This window comes from Actinia tenebrosa, unplaced genomic scaffold (assembly GCF_029948245.1).
Source record: "Actinia tenebrosa isolate PJP-AT-01 unplaced genomic scaffold, QUT_ActTen_1.0 PGA_scaffold15__27_contigs__length_11533743, whole genome shotgun sequence".
Taxonomy (NCBI): domain Eukaryota; kingdom Metazoa; phylum Cnidaria; class Anthozoa; order Actiniaria; family Actiniidae; genus Actinia; species Actinia tenebrosa.
Genome location: NW_028292575.1, coordinates 6,622,409 through 6,643,191, shown reverse-complemented (window position 1 = coordinate 6,643,191; position 20,783 = coordinate 6,622,409). Strand labels below are relative to the sequence as shown.

The following is a 20,783-nucleotide window of genomic DNA, read 5'->3' as shown; positions in this document are numbered from 1 at the left end:
CTGGGGTTGAGACTTGTTATTACGGTATTTAGCGCGCGCAGGTGCATCTAGCTTAGCTCTAGAACTACGTAATACTTTCCTCAGTAACTGTTTTTGTCTAAATCATAAAAGAAATACAAAGAAAACTGAGAGATGTTATCGATACACTTCTCAGTTCTCTCAGACACTCGGGTCCTTTTTCCGAGCGTATCGATAAATGTGGGTCCAACTGCGCACTGACGTCATAATTGCATATGTGACGTCATATGTCTAAGGATTCGCACGGTTCTGATTATGTTTCGAAGAGCTGAATATTCTGAAGACATTAAGAAAAAAGCCTGCCACCTTTCATCCAATCCTGCCAACAATGAGCCTCAGGGAGCCAAGGGAAAATCGAAGAATCCTTGGACTTTTCCTACAGTTGCGGTAGATTGGACAAGCGATGATGAGGAAGAGCAGGTAGGTTGGTCTCTGTCCTTAATAGCCAAGCAACTATCTTTCTATGCCAGCATCGAGACTGAACTAAGAGTACTTCCCTCAAACCAAGTCCCACATTCACTTGCATAAGTTTCCTTCAACTTCTCACATTTGTTCCCTTAACTCGTAATTCTTCGTAAGGTAATTCATCGTTATGACGCAAAAGGTAATCCAAATCAAGACGACAACACTGATGGAGGACAAGAAAACGTCATCAAAGCCCTGCGCAGAATCATCCACAAACAGGCCGAAATGATCCAGAAACTAGATCGAGATGTACTGGAGATGCGTCAGAATGCGGGTCTACTTTGCTCGTGCCAGAGAAACGTACAGTTAGAAACAGACGATATGTTGACCTACATCAACTGTAAAATTGACCTTCTGACCGAGCAGGTCTTGTATATTGCTAAGAAGGTGTCTAATGAGCGACGGTGTCGTGGGTACTGTGTTAAACACGTCAGGACCAAAAAGTGTCTTTGTCGTGGGTTTGAACAGACTCACAGATGCTGCGGGCAAGTCGGAAGTATATGCGACTGTTAAGAACAGATATACATACTATAATAATAATAGCAGCTAGGTCAGGAGAATATGGGACAGTTCAAAATGTACAATATACTACTATAAACTTTATATAACAATATATGATCAGGAACACATTGCTAAAGGCAAACTTACCACTATATTTTGTCGAATGAATATCATACTGCATAATTATAAGGGAAACGGTTTTTAGGTTGTCATAGCAACAGAACACGAGACCTACCATGACCAGACTGCATTATGGGTATTACAAGTTTGTCGATGTTAATAGAATAAGGTATTCATCTTCTTAAACTGACTAAAGAATGGATACATCGTACATATCGAACTTTTAAGAGTCCTAAAATGTACAACATTGGAATGATAACTTGATTTTGATTTGTTATGAGTATAATGATGGTTATATATAGACATTAATAATAGCTGATTCTACTTTACACACCAGACACCAGAATTCCACGTACTGACTAGTAACTGACCATACTTTAAAACAGTTATACATTGAGGAATGTTGATAACATCACGAGTCCTTCCTACAAAACGACCATCCAATGTGAATTTTTGTACGCGGTTATTACCTTCATCACACACCAGTAGATGATGGTCATTATCAATAGCCAGGCCAAATGGTCTATTCAGCTGACCATCAGCACTGCCTTGACCACCAATCGTCGATATTCTAGTCGGTATGTTACCTTTCTTCTCAAATACCTGAATAACGTGATGACTATAATCACTGACATAAAACAGTCCGTCATGTGTTATCACATCAAATGGATCAAACTTGTCTTGTCTTGTCAAACAAAACTGATATTGATAGTCACTGTCTCTTGTGAAGACTTGAACACGATGATTACCACGATCACACACAATGATGTTACCATCGTCATCAACGTGTACTCCACATGGATTACTTAACTCTCCATCCTTGTTACCTTGGTTACCAAAGGTTTTTACCAATGTCCCTGTTGTAGTGTTCACTATACATATTCTATGATTACCATGGTCTACTATGACTAAATCTGCATCATTCAGAAATGTTAAACCTACAGGATGAGACAACTGTCCCTGTGCACTACCATACGTCAGTAAGAGATCTCCATCAGTGGTGAATACATGGACACAGTGAGAAGAACAATTGGCAACAGCGATCCTGCTGTTGTCTCTGTTTACTGCTATACCTCTCAAATAACTAGAACCTATATTTATAACTTTCGTGTTAAACTGTCCTGTTATTCTCATCTCATGTGGCTTGACATTCACCACTAGTGGACTGTTAGATACATGATTCCCATTCACTTGAACCTCTGCTGTCAACTGACCAGGTACTTTAGCCATGAATTCAATTTCTACTTTACCATCAGTTCTCACATATTTCTTTTCTAGTTTCACATTTTCTTCAGGTTTGATTTGAACGTCTATAACATCCATTGGATCAGGAATGAGTTCTCCTGTCGAGGTTTTAGTCGTCACTACCAGCTTTTCATTCTTTAAAGCTTGTGTCTCAGATTTCACCTCAATAGTGCTCTTCGTATGGTCTGCTTTCAAACACGTTCGTATTTCTCCCACCCCTGAATTCACTTCTTGCACCAGCTGTTCGTTAGGAACGAACTCAACTCGAGAGGAAAGTGGAATGCGATTGAAGATGAATTTCTTTGAGCATTGTGTCTCTTGAATGTTCATCATTTCACTTGCCAGTCCTCTTTCCATCACATTCTTGATGTACTCCTTGACGGCTGGAATATGATGAATTATATTCAAGGTTGTTGTAACTGTGTCCAACTTCTCATCAATTTGTTTCAGCAATTCTCTTTCATTTTCTTGTAGAATTTGGATGATCTTCTTGGTTTTGTCTCTAACTTCGTTTTTTGCTTTTTCTCCTTGTTGTTTGACTGTGTTAGCATTCCTTTCTTGTTGTTGCTTTTCCTTGTCATCTAATGTCAACTGCTCTAGTACCTGCAGATGCCTTGACAATACAGCTTTCTTGATCGAAGCAAACTTATCTAATGACATTGTCTTATGATCCTTGTGATCGTGTATCAAGCAAGTCCTGCAAATCATGTCATCACAATCTTCACAGAACAACTCTAGCCTGTGATGAGGGTGACTTGTGCAAGGATTTTCTCTTGTTATTACGAACTCAATATCTTCTTTCTTCAAATCAGCCAGGCGAACGACCTTGTGATCTTTGGTAAACTCTGAGTGGTTCTTCTCGCATTCTTGACACATCAAGCGATCACAGTCAAAACAATACCAAGATGCTGGAGAATGGCTCTCAGAAACAGAACAAATCTTTTCTTGTTCTATCAACGCCAGACCCTTCAAGATTCTTGTATGAAGTAGACTAGGCTGTAGATCTTCGACGCTGTTTGGTTCTGGTAAAGAAGTTGGTAATTTGCATCGAGGACACTTGAAGACGTTGACTTCGTCTATCAGGTCGGCGTGTCTTTGAATACAAGGTTTACAAAATGTATGGAAACAAGACAAGATCTTGGGTTCTGTAAATGTATCATTACACAAAGAACATTGGACTTGCTTCTTAAGATCGTCCACAAACGATTCCATGTTGGCGAGAGTTGAGGGAGTTGGCTGAAGAATGTTGTTTGTGAATCTATCAGACCGATTCTTGGAAATGAGCGTGACCCTTTTAAAAATTCCTTGAAATGAAGTCACGCTATGAACGCATAAATTAGGGGGACACAGGATTACCACGCTCAGTATTTTCTTGGCTAGGTTAGATGGGGTGGACCAGTTCAAATTTACCGTATAAAATAAGCGAGAAAGATTTCCCTGTCAAAATATGGTCCACATATCTATTATTTCTTTTCTGTGCGATTTATAGACATCTTTACAGAGGATCATTTTATGATAATGAGCCCACCGCAAAAACAGACTCTTCTTTAGTCTCTCGCTTCGCCGAGGGGCTGTGTAAGAATCTAACCGGAAAACTCCTTAATCCTGCACAAAAATTAGTCAGTTCTCCTCAAGATAATATATCGATCAGGAATGAAACAACGACCATATATCGGTCACCAAAAGTCTTAGGTTTGGAAGAGACGTAACTTTTGCTAAAAAATGGAGGACTTGATTTATGGAAAGTATCTCCGTTCTTGGTTTTTCTTTCAATTCCAGTATTTGTGTCGGGTTTCCCAAATCGTCCTGACCTTCCTTTCTTCCTCGCTCACTTGTCTCTCTTATTATTTAGATCAGTTTTACTTTCTTTATGTTGCGTGAATAAACATCTTTTCCTTGGACATAATGTTTTCCCATTCCAGACCACGTGTCATCATCTTGAGAATAAGATTCTTTGTTTGAGGTGTATCCATATTCATGTGTCTTCTCACGAACAATCGTTAAACAAAAAACCGCAATACCCTAGTAATGACGCGTGGCCTGAAATAGGAAAACATTAGACTCAAGGAAGGGAGGTCTATTGTCAAGTGAAAATATGGTCCCCCTTGCATCTGGTGTTGACACGCAGGTATAGCGTACATTCCCACTAATGAACCTTAAATCTTAAGCCAGATTTTGATCGGTTACCTACCAATGCACGATGTAGAGTATTATGGAAGATAGAAAGGACTCTAGGTGAAACTTAGTCTCCTAACGCATCACCAAAATCAGTATTTTATAGACAAAAGCAGGTATAGCGTACGTTCGATGAATGAATCTTTAATCTTATGCCAGTTTTTGATCGGTTAACTCCCACAATGTAAAGTATTATGGAATATGAAAATGGCGAACATAGAATTATTCATTAATAATCAAATTGTGGTTAATATTAGTCTGCAACTTTCCTCTTCTTCCTCAGTCCATACGCGGCCAGTCGATCCACAGTAAGACCAGCCAACTGTTCCCGTTTCGCTCCTTTGAATTGACGAGCAAGTTTCTTCTTTTGCGCTTGTTCTTTAGCTTCTTTTGGCGTCAGTCGTCTCTTCCATTCCATTCTTTTCAGTTGTGATATTTTTCCTTTTTCTTTTCTTTCTGTTTTAGTCTCTTGTTTTTGTTGTGGTTTTGTATCATTCGTTATTTGTTTTTCTATCGTTATCTTTCTTTCTTGTTCTGTTATTGTGAAGTTAGTTTTCTGTTCTGTTGGGTCTTTCTGTATCGTACTTTGTTTTCTATGAAAAAAATTGTTCTAATTAATATTATTTCCTTCAACTTTCAACTATACTTCCCAAGGCAATTAAAATTTCCTGATAGCATTGCTCTCATTAAACGTTTCGTCGGGGATCCGGGGTAATGAATTAAAGAGAGGAGACAGGGCAAAGGAAAGAGAAGAGGTCCCAAACTTATTCTCAAGACTCTTAGAATTGTTTAACAGACCCAAAGTTCTATCCATGCGATAAAACCACTTTTCGTTGTAAAGATTCAAAACCAAACTTTTACTCACGTTTCTGGTGTTGAGATTTCTGATGCAGTTGCGGTGGAAGAAAATATCCTTTGTTTTCGTCGTTCATCTCGGGCAAACTTACGAAACTTTTTAATGTCACGACGTTCTTCTTCATCGGTTCTTAGTGGCAAAAGTAAAATATGTGAATTTGATGGGTTTATTCATATGTGTATTTCTATGTTTATTTTGTTATTCTATCCATTATATTTCTCGTGTTATGTTACTTCTACCACAAGACATAATGCTACACAGATTACTATATTCATACTTTCTTCACCCAACCGTTCCACCCTGACGACACTGCTATTTACTCACAGAGTATTCATACATCCTTCCATCCAACTATCCATACCCTTCACCCACAGCTAACCACCCACTGTCCTACATTCCACCAAACCTTCCCATCATCTCTTTCAACTACTTACCCACCCATGACAATTCTATTCAACTATCCATACCCTTCACCCACAGCTAACCCACCCACTGTCATTCACCCACATCACTAACTGATTTATGTATCCACCCACCTGTTTAACAAAACACATATGATATGTACCTGTACTGAGACATCTTCTTGACAGACACCCACTGGTTTAACTCCCTCTCAGGACGAGACAACACCTGACAAAGACATTACAGTCTCAATCATGTTCATGACCATATTTGCAAGACAGGCAAGTGGATTACTGATCATAAATACTCAATCAGTAATTCGTATGAGTGAAGGGAATCATGGATGGTGTAGCGGCAGTGAACTCTTTGTGTTAGCCATACCCTGAGGTTATCAATAATATCTCATAAGAGCCCATACCCACTCGTCCAGTTGTCCAAGTTTGGCCTAGACGAACTGTATATCCACACAACCATCAGTACGTGCATACCTCTTCTGTAGATAGCCCATAATCGTTGGGTAAGACATTTCTGTATTTAAACCGACAGGGTAGATCACTGATGATATCTTCGTAATCTAGTTTATAATACTCGTCAAAATACTCCTCGAATGTCTTCTCGTCTGCTAAAGAAATGGAACTTTAAATTGGTACATCGAGAATTCTTCGAGGGAGATTTTGAGAATAAGATTCTTTGCTTTAGTCGTATCCGTATTCTTGTGTATAGTGATGCGCAACCGTTAAACAAAGAAATGATACTTAAGCGAATGACATGTGGTATAAAAGAGGGAACGTTACGCCCAATCTAAAAGGGTCTATTTAGTCTTTCCACTGTGGCTCTATTGTGATCGTACCACAATGTAATACAACATTTCAAGAAAACAAGATATTTGTTTCCTTACTTGGGTCGAAGAGCGGTTTCTTTTGATTCAAAGCCCGAGTTAATTTGGAGGATGGATTTTTTCGGTTCCTTTTTGGTTGCTGTGTTTCCATGCTGGGGTCGTAATCAGCATCCATCTGCGAAACAAGTGAAGAGTAAGTCATACCAGTAGAGGTGCTCAGGCAGTATTTTTGAGGTGGACAGTTACTAATTTTTGTTAGATTACTTTAGAGGCAGATTCAGGAGGATTTGATTATTCTTGAAGTGTAACCACATAACTCAAAACCCCTCGAGATATAAATAACAACGAAACAGGTAGGTAGGTAGGTAGGTAAAACTTTATTTAAACACGCTTGCCACGTCAACTAAAGCTGAATTCCACAAGGTGCGTGTGGATAAATATTACAATGAAAAGCTAATACTATTTTATATTCTAATCGATGATAATAAAAATTAGTAACAGCCGCGATGTTGTTTGATCTAACAAGAGAAGCTAATGAGGAATGCTTTGTGATCGTCAACCAACATGGCGGCTATGACGTAACATGCACTCCAAGAATTTTTGCGGCCGATTTTAGTAGTTCTTCTGATTATTATAGGATGACCTGTCTTTTTGTTTGATGACGTCACATATTCTCTTCTTGAGGCTAACAACGTGATGAAACTGTTTTTTAATGATTCCCAATCCCAAGAATACCACTACCGCCCCCCCTCCCTCCCCGGTAATAAAATGGTCCCTAACGAGCAATACAGCCAGTCAAGATCAGACTATTTTTGTATATAATTTAATGACTCATATAAACAACAACAACAACAACAACAACAACAACAACAACAACAACAACAACAACAACAACAACAAAAGACAAAAACTCTTAGTTGCATCCAATTACAAAGGAAAGCGTTTGAGTGTAAAACATTTATTCGTCATTCAAAATCAAAACAATCTTACACTTCTTTTTCATTGTCGCTCGTCAGATTATAGCTTGCTTTCTTATTCTAAGGCAATAAATCAGGGACGAATCCAAGGGTGGTTAAAGGGGTGACAAGGTACCCTCTATTATTAAATTTCTCAGTATAGCATTAGTAACAGTCACCCCCCTTTTCCTCGAATTCCTGGTAAATCCTTCGTAATAGTCACCCCCGTTCTAAAATTCCTGGATCCGCCCCTGTGTAATTTAGTATGGTTTTTATTACTATTTTGTACATCGGGTAACAGCTCTTTCTGGATTGGATTTGTTATGAGTATAATGATATTTATATATAGACATTAATAATAACCATTTCTACTCTACACACCAGACACCAGAACCATACGTACTGACTAGTAACTGACCATCCTTTAAAACAGTTATAAATTGAGGTTTGTTGATTACATCACAAGTCCTTCCTACAAAACGACCATCCAATGTGAATTTTTGTACGCGGTTATTACCATAATCACACACCAGTAGATGATGGTCATTATCAATAGCCAGGCCCCATGGTCCATTCAGCTGACCATCAGCACTGCCTTGACCACCAATCGTCGATATTCTAGTCGGTACGTTACCTTTCTTCTCAAATACCTGAATAACGTGATTATTATGATCACTGACATAAAACAGTCCATCATGTGTTATCACATCAAATGGAGTCAAACTTGTCCTGTGTTGTCAAACCAAACTGATATTGATAGTCACCGTCTCTTGTGAAGACTTGAACACGATAATTACTACGATCACACACAATGATGTTACCATCGTCATCAACGTGTACTCCCCATGGATTACTTAACTCTCCATCCTTGTTACCATGGTTACCAAAGGTTTTTACCAATGTCCCTGTTGTAGTGTTCACTATACATATTCTATTATTACCATAGTCTACTATGACTAAATCTGTATCATTCAGAAATGATAAACCTATAAGATTATACAACTGTCCCTGTGCATTACCTTGACTACCATACGTCAGTAAGAGATCTCCATCAGTGGTGAATACATGGACACCGTGAGAAAAACAATTGGCAACAGCGATCCTGCTATTGTCTATGTTTACTGCTATACCTCTCAAATAACTAGAACCTATATTTATACCTTTCGTGTTAAACTGTCCTGTTTTTCTCATCTCTTGTGGCTTGACATTCACCACTAGTGGACTGTTAGACACAGGATTCCCATTCGCTTGAACCTCTGCTGTCAACTGACCAGGTACTTTAGCCATGAATTCAACTTCTAATTTACCATCAGTTCTCACATATTTCTTTTCTAGTTTCACATTTTCTTCAGGATTGATTTGAACGTCTATAACATCCATTGGATCAGGAATGAGTTCCCCTGTCGAGGTTTTAATTGTGCATATTAGCTTTTCTTTCCTTAAAGCTTCTGTCTCAGATTTCACCTGAATAGTGCTGTTCGTATGGTCTGTTTTGTAACAAGTACGTATTTCTCCCAGCCCTGAATTCACTTCTTGCACCAGCTGCTCGTTAGGAACGAACTCAACTCGAGAGAAAAGTGGAATGCGGTTGAAGATAAATTTCTCTGAGTACTGTGTCTCTTGAATGTTCAACATTTCACTTGCCAGTCCTCTTTCCATCACATTCTTGATGTACTCCTTGACGGCTGGAATATGATGAATTATATTCAAGTTTGTCGTAGCTGTTTCCAATTTCTCATCTATTTGTCTCAGCAATTCTCTTTCGTTTTCTTTTAGAATTTGGATGATCTTCTTGGTTTTTTCTTTGGTTTTGTCTTTGACTTCTTTTTTGGCTTTTTCTCCTTGTTGTTTGATTGTGTTAGCGATCTTTTCTTGTGCTTGCTTTTCCTTGTCATCTAATCTCAACTGCTCTAGTACCTGCAGATTCTTTGACAATACAGCTTTCTTGATCGAAGCAAACTTATCTAATGACATTGTCTCATGTTTCCTGTGATCGTGTTTCAAGCATGTCACGCAAATCATAGCATCACAATCTTCGCAGAAGAACTCTAGCCTGTGACGAGGGTGACTTGTACAAGGATTTTCTCTTGTTATTATGAACTCAATATCTTCTTTCTTCAAATCAGCCAGACGAACGACCTTGTGATCTTCGGTAAACTCTGAATGGTATTTCTTGCATTCCTCACACATCGAGCGATCACAGTCAAAACAATACCAAGGTGCTGGAGAATGGCTCTCAGAAACAGAACAAATCATTTCCCCTTCTACCAACGCCAGACCCTTCAAGATTCTTGTATGAAGTAGACTAGGCTGTAGATCTTCGACGCTGTTTGGTTCTGGTAAAGAAGTTGGTAATTTGCATCGAGGACACTTGAAGACGTTGACTTCGTCTATCAGGTCGGCGTGTCTTTGAATACAAGGTTTACAAAATGTATGGAAACAAGACAAGATCTTGGGTTCTGTAAATGTATCATTACACAAAGAACATTGGACTTGCTTCTTAAGATCGTCCACAAACGATTCCATGTTGGCGAGAGTTGAGGGAGTTGGCTGAAGAATGTTGTTTGTGAATCTATCAGACCGATTCTTGGAAATGAGCGTGACCCTTTTAAAAATTCCTTGAAATGAAGTCACGCTATGAACGCATAAATTAGGGGGACACAGGATTACCACGCTCAGTATTTTCTTGGCTAGGTTAGATGGGGTGGACCAGTTCAAATTTACCGTATAAAATAAGCGAGAAAGATTTCCTTGTCAAAATATGGTCCACATATTTATTATTTATTTTCTGTGCGATTTAAAGACATCTTTATAGAGGATCATTTTATGATAATGAACCCACCGCAAAAACAGACTCTTCCAAAGTCTCTTGCTCCGCCGAGCGAGGTGCTGTGTAAGAGTCTAACCACAACATCATTATGCTGAATGCTAAAAGTTCCACAGGGTACACTGCGCACTGCATTAATATTATACAGGGAGGAATGAAATGAAAAAGTAGAAAAACCTATGCTGACATTCAAATGTCTTATAAAAGTTTTTATTCTCCAGATGCGCGCATATTTTCATCATTTTTCCATCCTTGCGGGATAAACTTTTTGTGTCAGAGTTCGCGTTCATTTTGCCCAGTGTTTGAAGATAGAAAGGACTCTGTGAAAACTTATTCTCCTAACGCAGACGCTATTAGTGTCATCACGTAACGCTCACTCATCGTTGCGTGACGACTGCGGCTGCATAAGAGACTGTGTGAAACTTAGCGTACGTTCGATGAATGAATCTTTAATCTTAGGCCCCGTCCACACGTATCCGGAAATTTTTGTATCCGCAAAATATTTTTTGCGGATACGAAAATGTTTGCGTCCACACGCAGCGTATTCGAATCTTTTTCACCGTCCACACGTATCCGTTTTCGTAAAATTTGCGGACACGTGTGGACGCAACCCGTATCCGTAAAAAAAAAATTGCGGATACAAAAGTTTGCGGATACGTGTGGACGGGGCCTCATGCTAGTTTTTGATCGGTTAATCCCCACAATGCAAAGTATTATGGAATATGAAAATGGCAAACAAAGAATTATTCATTAATAATCAAATTGTGGTTAATATTAGTCTGAAACTTTCCTCTTCTTCCTCAGTCCATACGCGGCCAGTCGATCCACAGTAAGACCAGCCAACTGTTCCCGTTTCGCTCCTTTGAATTGACGAGCAAGTTTCTTCTTTTGCGCTTGTTCTTTAGCTTCTTTTGGCGTTAGTCGTCTCTTCCATCCCATTCTTTTCAGTTGTGACATTTTTCCTTTTTCTTTTCTTTCTGTTTTAGTCTCTTGTTTTTGTTGTGGTTTTGTATCATTCGTTATTTGTTTTTCTCTCGGTATCTTTCTTTCTTGTTCTGTTCTCGTGAAGTTAGTTTTCTTTTCTGTTGGGTCTTTCTGTATCGTACTTCGTTTTCTATGAAAAAAAATTGTTCTAATCAATATTATTTCCTTCAATTTTCAACTTGACTTCCTATAAGGCAATTAAATTTTCCTAATAGCTGTTGTCTTCTAAAAAGTTTTGTCGGTGGGGGGGGGGGGGGGGGGGGGGAGCGTGGAAATGAATTAAAGAGAGGAGACTGGGCAAAGGAAAGATAGGAGGTCCCAAACTTATTCTCAAGACTCTTAGAATTGTTAAACAGACCTAAAGTTCTATCCATCCGATAAAAATACTTTTCGTTGTAAAGATTCGAAACCAAACTTTCTACTCACGTTTCTGGTGTTGAGGTCTCTGATGCAGTTGCGGTGGAAGAAAATATCCTTTGTTTTCGTCGTTCATCTCGGGCAAACTTACGAAACTTTTTAATGTCACGACGTTCTTCTTCATCGTTTCTTAGTGGCAAAAGTAAAATATGTGAATTTGATGGGTTTATTTATATGTTTATTTCTATGTTTATTTTGTTTTTCTATACATTATATTTCTCGTGTTATGCTACTTCTACCACAAGACATAATGTTACACAGATTACTATATTCATACTTTCTTCACCCAAACCGTTCTATCGTTTCAACTACTAACCCACCCTGACGACGCTGCTATTCACTCACAGATTATTCATACATCCTTCCATCCAACTATCCATACCCTTCACCCACAGCTAACCCACACGCTGTCCTGCATTCCACCAAACCTTCCCATCATCTCTTCGACTACTTACCCACCCATGACATTTCTATTCAATATCCATACCCTTCACCCACAGCTAACCCACCCACTACCCTACCATACACCTAGTTGCCAACCGCCTGTCATTCACCCGCATCACTAACTGATTCATGTATCCACCCACCTGGTTAACTAATGACATATGATATGTACCTGTACTGAGACATCTTCTTGACAGACACCCACTGGTTTAACTCCCTCTCAGGACGAGACAACACCTGACAAAGACATTACAGTCTCAATCATGTTCATGACCATATTTGCAAGACAGGCAAGTGGATTACTGATCATAAGTACTCAATCAGTAATTCGTATGAGTGAAGGGAATCATGGATGGTGTAGCGGCAGTGAACTCTTTGTGTTAGCCATACCCTGAGGTTATCAATAATATCTCATAAGAGTCCCTAACCCCTCGTGCAGTTGTCCAAGTTTGGCCTAGACGAACTGTATATCCACACAACCATCAGTACGTACATACCTCTTCTGTAGATAGCCCATAATCGTTGGGTAAGACGTTTCTGTACTTAAACCGACAGGGTAGATCACTGATGATATCTTCGTAATCTAGTTTATAATACTCGTCAAAATACTCCTCGAATGTCTTCTCGTCTGCAAAGAAATGGCAACTTTAAATTGGTACATCAAGAATTCTTCGAGGGAGATTTTGAGAATAAGATTCTTTGCTTGAGTCGTATTCATATTCGTGTGTATTGTGATGCGCAACCGTTAAACAAAGAAATGATACTTAAGCGAAAGACATGTGGTATAGAAGAGGCAACGTTAGGCCCAATCTAAAAGGGTCTATTTAGTCTTTCCACTGTGGCTCTATTGTGATCGTACCACAATGTAATACAACATTTCAAGAAAACAAGATATTTGTTTCCTTACTTGGGTCGAAGAGCGGTTTCTTTTGATTCAAAGCTCGAGTTAATTTGGAGGATGGATTTTTTCGGTTCCTTTTTGGTTGCTGTGTTTCCATGCTGGGGTCGTAATCAGCATCCATCTGCGAAACAAGTGAAGAGTTAGTCATACCAGTAGACGTGTTCAGGCAGTACGGGCAAGACTTTAGACTGATGGATTTTTCATTCTTTAGAAAGATTAGGTTATTTTTGAGGCAGATTCAGGAGGATTTGATTATTCTTGAAGTGTAACCACATAACTCAAAACCCCTCGAGATATAAATAACAACAAAACAGCCGCGATGGTGGTTGATCTAACAAGAGAATTTAATGAAGAATGCTTTGTGATCGTCAACCAACATGGCGGCTATGACGTAACACGCACTCCAAGAATTTGTGCGGCCGATTTTAGTGGTTCTTGTGATTATTAAAGGATGGCCTGTCTTTTTGTTTGATGACGTCACATATCCTGTTGAGGCTAATCCTCAACAAGGGTATTCCGGAGTTCCCGCGTTCCTATGTTTCTATTCTACGTTTTCTGCATAAATGTCCCGCAATCCTTTGCGCGGTATATGTTTTACATGTGCTTGAAGTAGTGTGCCGTACTTGTATACCGTGGTGTCAATTCGGTGATTTTTCTGTACTGTTTTCCTATTTTATTTCCCTTTATACATTGTAATATTAGCTTTGGAAATTTTAGGTTTCACCGGGCCTTTTCCCTAGCCTGTTTTTTCGTGGTATTGGACTGGTTTGTGCAAATAAAGTTTAGCCTTTAAACTATGCCCGTGTAGAGCCAAATCGACATAATTATTTTGAACGAAACACGCTCCTTCATATTCTCTTCTTGAGGCTAACAACGTGATGAAACTGTTTTTTAATGATTCCCAAACTCTCAAATACCACTACCTCCCCTACCCTCCCTCCCCGGTAAGAAAATGGTCCCTTACGAGCAATAAACCCAGTCAAGATCAGACTATTCTTGTATATCATTTAATGACTCATATAAACAACAACACAAACAACAACAAAAGACAAAAACTCTTAGTTGCATCCAATTACAAAGGAAAACGTTCGAGTGTAAAATATTTATTCTTCATTCAAAATCAAAACAATCTTACAATCTTTTTCGTTGTCGCTCGTCAGATTATAACTTGCTTTGTTATTCTAAAGCAATAAATCAGGGGCGAATCCAGGGGTGGTTAAAGGGGTGACAAGGCACCCTCTTTTATTAAATTTCTCAGTATGTCATTAGTAACAGTTACCCCCCTTTTCCTCAAATTCCTGTTAAAACCTTTGTAATAGTTATTATTAATGTCTATATAGACATTAATAATAACCATTTCTACTTTACACTCCAAACACCAGAACCCCACGTACTGACTAGTAACTGACCATCCTTTAAAACAGTTATAAATTCAGGGTTGTTGATTACACCACAAGTCTTTCCTACAAACCTACGACCATCCAATGTGAATTTTTGTACTCGCTTATTACCATACTCACACACCAGTAGATGATGGTCATTATCAATAGCCAGGCCAAATGGTCCATTCAGCTGACCATCAGCACTGCCTTGACCACCAATCGTCGATATTCTAGTCGGTACGTTACCTTTCTTCTCAAATACCTGAATAACGTGATTATTATGATCACTGACATAAAACAGTCCATCATGTGTTATCACATCAAATGGAGTAAACTTGTCCTGTGTTGTCAAACCAAACTGATATTGATAGTCACCGTCTCTTGTGAAGACTTGAACACGATAATTACTACGATCACACACAATGATGTTACCATCGTCATCAACGTGTACTCCCCATGGATTACTTAACTCTCCATCCTTGTTACCATGGTTACCAAAGGTTTTTACCAATGTCCCTGTTGTAGTGTTCACTATACATATTCTATTATTAACATTCTGTGATATGACTAAATCTGTATCATTCAGAAATGCTAAACCCATAGGATTAGACAACTGTCCCTTTGCATTACCTTGGCTACCATACGTCAGTAAGAGATCTCCATCAGTGGTGAATACATGGACACAGTCAGAAGAACGATTGGCAACAGCGATCCTGCTATTGTCTCTGTTTACTGCTATACCTTTCAAATAACTAGAACCTATATTTATAACTTTCGTGTGAAACTGTCCTGTTGTTCTCATCTCTCGTGGCTTGACATTTACCACTAGTGGACTGTTAGATACACGATTCCCATTCACTTGAACCTCTGCTGTCAACTGACCAGGTACTCTAGCCATGAATTCAACCTCTACTTTATCATCAGTTCTCACATATTTCTTTTCTAGTTTCACATTTTCTTCAGGCTTGATTTGAACGTCTATAACATCTATTGCATCAGAAATGAGTTCTCCTGTCGAGGTTTTAGTTGTGCATATTAGCTTTCCTTTCTTTAAAGCTTCTGTCTCAGATTTCACCTCAATAGTGCTCTTCGTATGGTCTGTTTTGGAACAAGTTCGTATTCCTCCCAGCCCTGAATTCAATTCTTGCACCAGCTGTTCGTTAGGAACGAACTCAACTCGAGAGGAAAGTGGAATGCGGTTGAAGATAAATTTCTCTGAACATTGTGTCTCTTGAATATCCATCATTTCACTTGCCAGTCCTCTTTCCATCACATTCTTGATGTATTCCTTGACGGTTGGAATATGATGAATTATGTTCAAGGTTGTTGTAACTGTTTCCAACTTCTCATCGATTTGTCTCAGTAATTCTCGTTCATTTTCTTGTAGAATTTGGATGATCTTCTTGGTTTTTTCTTTGACTTCTTTTTTTGCCTTTTCTCCCTGTTGTTTGATAGTGTTAGCAATCTTTTCTTGTTGCTGCTTTTCCTTGTCATCTAATCTCAACTGCACTAGTACCTGCAGATGCTTTGACAATACAGCTTTCTTGATTGAAGCAAACTTATCTAATGATATTATCTCATGTTTCCGGTGATCGTGTTTGAAGCATGTAAAGCAAATCATGTCATCACAGTCTTCACAGAACAACTCTAGCCTGTGATGAGGGTGACTTTTACAAGGATTTTCTCTTGTTATTACGAACTCAATATCTTCTTTCTTCAAATCAGCCAGACGAACGACCTTGTGATCTTCGGTAAACTCTGAATGGTTCTTCTCGCATTCCTCGCACATCGAGCGATCACAGTCAAAACAATACCAAGATGCTGGAGAATGGCTCTCGGAAACAGAACAAATCTTTTCTCCTTCTACCAACGCCAGACCCTTCAAGATTCTTGTATGAAGTAGACTAGGCTGTAGATCTTCGACGCTGTTTGGTTCTGGTAAAGAAGTTGGTAATTTGCATCGAGGACACTTGAAGACGTTGACTTCGTCTATCAGGTCGGCGTGTCTTTTCACACAAGGTTTACAAAATGTATGGAAACAAGACAAGATCTTGGGTTCTGTAAATGTATCATTACACAAAGAACATTGGACTTCCTTCTTAAGATCGTCCACAAACGATTCCATGTTGGCGAGAGTTGAGGGAGTTGGCTGAAGAATGTTGTTTGTGAATCTATTGAGACCGATTCTTGGAAATGAGCGTGACCCTTTTAAAAATTCCTTGAAATGAAGTCACGCTATGAACGCATAAATTAGGACACAGGGTTACCACGCTCAGTATTTTGTTGGCTAGGTTAGATGTTGTGGACAATTAGCTCAAATTTACCGTATAAAATAAGCGAGAAAGATTTCCGTGTCAAAATATAGTCTACATATTTGTTATTTCTTTTCTGTGCGTTTTAAAGACATCTTTATAGAGGATCATTTTATGATAATGAACCCAACGCAAAAACAGACTCTTCAATAATCTCTCGCTCCGCCGAGCGAGATGCTCAGTAAGAGTCTAACCGGCCGAAAACTCCTTAATCCTCCACAAACATTACCGTCAATTCTCGCCAAATTAAAGATCTTATCGATCAGGAATGAAACAAGGACCACATGTCTATCACCAAAAGTCCTAAAGAGGTCTGGAAGAGACGCAAACTTTTGCTAGAGAATGGAGGACTTGATTTCTGGAAAGTAGCTCAGTTCTTGGATTTTGTTTCAGTTCCAGTATTTGCGTCGGATTTCCCAAATCGTCCTGACCTTCCTTTCTTCCTCGCTCACTTGTCTCTCTTATTATTTAGATCAGTTTTACTCTCTTTATGTTGCGTGAATAGACTTTTGTACCTTGGGCGTTTCCCATTCGAGACCACGTGTCATCCTCTTGAGAATAAGATTCTTGGTTTGTGTCTTCTCACGAACAATCGTTAGACAAAGAAACCGCAATACCCTAGTAATGACGCGTGGTCTGAAATAGGAAAACATTAGGCTCAAGGTAGAGAGGTCTATTCAATCGCATTTCATTAATGGAAAGGATTGTCAAGTGAAAACATGGTCCCCCTTGCATCCAGTTTGGTGTTGACACGCAGGTATAGCGTACATTCGCACTAATGAACCTTTAATCTTAAGCCAGATTTTGATCAATTACCCACCAATGCACGATGTAAAGTATTATGGAAGATAGAAAGGACTCTAGGTGAAACTTAGTCTCCTAACGCAGGACCAAAATCAGTATTTTAAAAACAAAAGCCGGTATAGCGTACATTCGATGAATGAATCTTTAATTTTATGCCAGTTTTTGATCGGTTAACTCCCACAATGTAAAGTATTATGGAATGTGGAAATGGCGAACACAGAATTATTCATTAATGATCAAATTGTGGTTAATATTAGTCTGAAACTTTCCTCTTCTTCCTCAGTCCATACGCGGCCAGTCGATCCACAGTAAGACCAGCCAACTGTTCCCGTTTCACTCCTTTGAATTGACGAGCAAGTTTCTTCTTTTGCGCTTGTTCTTTAGCTTCTTTTGGCGTTAGTCGTCTCTTCCATCCCATTCTTTTCAGTTGTGACATTTTTCCTTTTTCTTTTCTTTCTGTTTTAGTTTCTTGTTTTTGTTGTGGCTTTGTATCATTCGTTATTTGTTTTTCTATCGTTATCTTTCTTTCTTGTTCTGTTATCGTGAAGTAAGTTTTCTGTTCTGTTGGTTTTTTTTGTATCGTACTTCGTTTTCTATGAAAAAAATTTGCTCTAATCAATATGGGGCGTGGAAATGAATTAAAGAGAGGAGACTGGGCAAAGGAAAGATAGGAGGTCCCAAACTTATTCTCAAGACTCTTAGAATTGTTAAACAAACCTAAAGTTCTATCCATCCGATAAAAATACTTTTCGTTGTAAAGATTCGAAACCAAACTTTCTACTCACGTTTCTGGTGTTGAGGTCTCTGATGCAGTTGCGGTGGAAGAAAATATCCTTTGTTTTCGTCGTTCATCTCGGGCAAACTTACGAAACTTTTTAATGTCACGACGTTCTTCTTCATCGGTTCTTAGTGGCAAAAGTAAAATATGTGAATTTGATGGGTTTATTTATATGTTTGTTTATATGTTTATTTTGTTATTCTATCTAGTATATTTCTTGTGTTATGCTACTTCTACCACAAGACATAATGTTACACAGATTATTATATTCATACTTTCTTCACCCAACCGTTCCATCGTTTCAACTACTTAGCCACCCTGACGACACTGCTATTCACTCACAGATTATTCATACATCCTTCCATCCAACTAGTATTCAGTCCCTTCACTCACAGCTAACCCACCCACTGTCCTACATTCCACCAAACCTTCCCATCATCTCTTTCAACTACTTACCCTACCATGACAATTCTATTCAACTATCCATACCCTTCACCCACAGCTAACCCACCCACTGTCCTACCATACACCTAGTTACCAACCGGCTGTCATTCACCCACATCACTAACTGATTCATGTATCCACCCACCCACCTGGTTAACTAATGACATATGATATGTACCTGTACTGTGACATCTTCTTGACAGACACCCACTGGTTTAACTCCCTCTCAGGACGAGACAACACCTGACAAAGACATTACAGTCTCAATCATGTTCATGACCATATTTGCAAGACAGGCAAGTGGATTACTGATCATAAATACTCAATCAGTAATTCGTATGAGTGAAGTGAATCATGGATGGCGTAGCGACAGTGAACTCTTTGTGTTAGCCATACCCTGAGGTTATCAATAATATCTCATAAGAATCCATACCCACCCGTCCAGTTGTTCAAGTTTGGCCTAGAGGAACTGTGTAACTACACAAACATCAGTACGTGCATACCTCTTCTGTAGATAGCCCATAATCGTTGGGTAAGACATTTCTGTATTTAAACCGACAGGGTAGATCACTGATGATATCTTCGTAATCTAGTTTATAATACTCGTCAAAATACTCCTCGAATGTCTTCTCGTCTGTAAAGAAATGGAACTTTAAATTGGTACATCGGGAATTCTTCGAGGGAGATTTTGAGAATAAGATTCTTTGCTTGAGTCGTATCCGTATTCGTGTGTATTGTGATGCTCAACAGTTAAACAAAGAAATGATACTTAAGCGAATGACATGTGGTATAAAAGAGGGAACGTTACGCCCAATCTAAAAGAGTCTATTTAGTCTTTCCACTGTGGCTCTATTGTGATCGTACCACAATGTAATACAACATTGAAAGAAAACTAGATATTTGTTTCCTTACTTGGGTCGAAGAGCGGTTTCTTTTGATTCAAAGCCCGAGTTAATTTGGAGGATGGATTTTTTCGGTTTCTTTTTGGTTGCTGTGTTTCCATGCTGGGGTCGTAATCAGCATCCATCTGCGAAACAAGTGAAGAGTAAGTCATACCAGTAAAGGTGTTCAGGCAGTAAGGGCAGGACTTTTGACTGATGGATTTACTGTTTTTTAATTTAGATTACTTTTGAGGCAGATTCAGGAGAATAGGATTTGTTTATTCTTGGGGTAAGACCACATGACTCAAAACCCCTCGAGATATAAATAACAATGCAGTGGCGGATCCAGGGGGGGGGGGGGGGGGGGTTCGAAGGGGTCCACGGAACCCCCCTTGAAGGTTTGATCTTTTAGGTAATAGAAATATGTCTTATATAAATTTTGCTTAAAGGTATCCACAAGGATAATGTTGAACACGAAATGATAAATATTTGCTGTTATAATGTTTAATTTACCTTTAAGTTCCGTTACTAGATAGTAAATTAGGTGATTAGAGCCAATTTTTTTGTCAGACATCGACTAAACAAAAGAGAATTATACATTTAAGAAACGGAACCCCCCTTTGAAAAATCCTGGATCCGCCCTGCAATGAAACAGCCGCGATGTTGGTTGATCTAACAAGAGAAGCTAATGAGGAATGCTTTATTATCGTGAACCAACATGGTGACTATGACGAAACATGCACCCCAAGAATTTTTGTGGCGGATTTTATTAGTTCCCCTCAGGATGGACTGTTTTTTTGATGACGTCACATATTCTCTTATTGAGGCTTACGTGATGAAACTGTTTTCTAATGACCCCCCTCCCCCACGGGATCCTTCTGTCCCCCGCCCCTCCCCGGTTAGAAATAAACGGTACAATACAGACAGTCAAGGTCAGACTATTCTTGTATATCATTTAATGACTCATAAACAAAAACAAACAACAACAACGACAAAGACAAAAACTCTTAGTTCCAGCATAGTTATTGTAAGA

General features: G+C 39.0%; 6 protein-coding genes and 1 pseudogene across 6 annotated transcripts; 1 reads left to right on the top strand and 6 right to left on the bottom strand.

Annotated features, from left to right (window-relative positions):
* Positions 1-273: 273 nt before the first annotated feature.
* Positions 274-1,023, top strand: LOC148910970 (uncharacterized). Its single transcript, XM_089030691.1, has 2 exons — positions 274-438; positions 598-1,023. The coding sequence occupies exons 1-2, from the start codon at positions 274-276 to the stop codon at positions 994-996; spliced, it is 564 nt and encodes a 187-aa protein (XP_088886817.1). The 3' UTR covers positions 997-1,023.
* A 39-nt stretch (positions 1,024-1,062) lies between these two features.
* Positions 1,063-3,629, bottom strand: LOC148910969 (E3 ubiquitin-protein ligase TRIM45-like). Its single transcript, XM_089030332.1, has one exon. The coding sequence runs from the start codon at positions 3,559-3,561 to the stop codon at positions 1,426-1,428; it is 2,136 nt and encodes a 711-aa protein (XP_088886458.1). The 5' UTR covers positions 3,562-3,629; the 3' UTR covers positions 1,063-1,425.
* A 1,023-nt stretch (positions 3,630-4,652) lies between these two features.
* Positions 4,653-6,795, bottom strand: LOC148910968 (protein KRI1 homolog). Its single transcript, XM_089030689.1, has 5 exons — positions 6,681-6,795; positions 6,271-6,401; positions 5,946-6,010; positions 5,390-5,509; positions 4,653-5,117 (listed from the first exon to the last, which is right to left on the bottom strand). Exons 1-5 carry the CDS (start codon positions 6,793-6,795, stop codon positions 4,778-4,780), a joined length of 771 nt encoding a protein of 256 aa, XP_088886815.1. The 3' UTR covers positions 4,653-4,777.
* Positions 6,796-7,562: 767 nt separating this feature from the next.
* Positions 7,563-10,170, bottom strand: LOC148910967 (tripartite motif-containing protein 3-like; annotated as a pseudogene).
* Positions 10,171-10,624: 454 nt separating this feature from the next.
* On the bottom strand, positions 10,625-14,054 carry LOC148910966 (uncharacterized). Its single transcript, XM_089030900.1, has 5 exons — positions 13,156-14,054; positions 12,746-12,876; positions 12,421-12,485; positions 11,814-11,933; positions 10,625-11,517 (listed from the first exon to the last, which is right to left on the bottom strand). The coding sequence occupies exons 1-5, from the start codon at positions 13,295-13,297 to the stop codon at positions 11,178-11,180; spliced, it is 798 nt and encodes a 265-aa protein (XP_088887026.1). The 5' UTR covers positions 13,298-14,054; the 3' UTR covers positions 10,625-11,177.
* A 182-nt stretch (positions 14,055-14,236) lies between these two features.
* Positions 14,237-17,748, bottom strand: LOC116301266 (tripartite motif-containing protein 3). The gene has a single exon (XM_031710299.2). It carries the CDS (start codon positions 16,654-16,656, stop codon positions 14,509-14,511), a length of 2,148 nt encoding a protein of 715 aa, XP_031566159.2. The 5' UTR covers positions 16,657-17,748; the 3' UTR covers positions 14,237-14,508.
* Positions 17,749-17,900: 152 nt separating this feature from the next.
* LOC148910965 (protein KRI1 homolog) lies at positions 17,901-19,896 on the bottom strand. The gene is made up of 5 exons (XM_089030688.1): positions 19,782-19,896; positions 19,373-19,503; positions 19,048-19,112; positions 18,433-18,552; positions 17,901-18,240 (listed from the first exon to the last, which is right to left on the bottom strand). Exons 1-5 carry the CDS (start codon positions 19,894-19,896, stop codon positions 17,901-17,903), a joined length of 771 nt encoding a protein of 256 aa, XP_088886814.1.
* Positions 19,897-20,783: the final 887 nt, after the last annotated feature.

Bases quoted from the DNA above. Each gene is read 5' to 3' on its own strand.
- LOC148910970 (XM_089030691.1), top strand. From the start codon at position 274: ATGTTTCGAAGAGCTGAATATTCTGAAGACATTAAGAAAAAAGCCTGC. The intron at 439-597 runs GTAGGTTGGTCT...ATTCTTCGTAAG, and splicing joins GCGATGATGAGGAAGAGCAG to GTAATTCATCGTTATGACGC.
- LOC148910969 (XM_089030332.1), bottom strand. From the start codon at position 3,561: ATGGAATCGTTTGTGGACGATCTTAAGAAGCAAGTCCAATGTTCTTTG.
- LOC148910968 (XM_089030689.1), bottom strand. From the start codon at position 6,795: ATGGATGCTGATTACGACCCCAGCATGGAAACACAGCAACCAAAAAGG. The intron at 6,402-6,680 runs GTAAGGAAACAA...TTTCTTTAGCAG, and splicing joins GAAACCGCTCTTCGACCCAA to ACGAGAAGACATTCGAGGAG. The intron at 5,510-5,945 runs GTACATATCATA...TTTGCCACTAAG, and splicing joins AAGAAGATGTCTCAGTACAG to AACCGATGAAGAAGAACGTC.
- LOC148910966 (XM_089030900.1), bottom strand. From the start codon at position 13,297: ATGACTAACTCTTCACTTGTTTCGCAGATGGATGCTGATTACGACCCC. The intron at 12,486-12,745 runs GTATGTACGTAC...TGTCTTTGTCAG, and splicing joins ATGGGCTATCTACAGAAGAG to GTGTTGTCTCGTCCTGAGAG. The intron at 11,518-11,813 runs GTGAGTAGAAAG...TTTTTTTCATAG, and splicing joins GAGACCTCAACACCAGAAAC to AAAACGAAGTACGATACAGA.
- LOC116301266 (XM_031710299.2), bottom strand. From the start codon at position 16,656: ATGGAATCGTTTGTGGACGATCTTAAGAAGGAAGTCCAATGTTCTTTG.
- LOC148910965 (XM_089030688.1), bottom strand. From the start codon at position 19,896: ATGGATGCTGATTACGACCCCAGCATGGAAACACAGCAACCAAAAAGA. The intron at 19,504-19,781 runs GTAAGGAAACAA...ATTTCTTTACAG, and splicing joins GAAACCGCTCTTCGACCCAA to ACGAGAAGACATTCGAGGAG. The intron at 18,553-19,047 runs GTACATATCATA...TTTGCCACTAAG, and splicing joins AAGAAGATGTCACAGTACAG to AACCGATGAAGAAGAACGTC.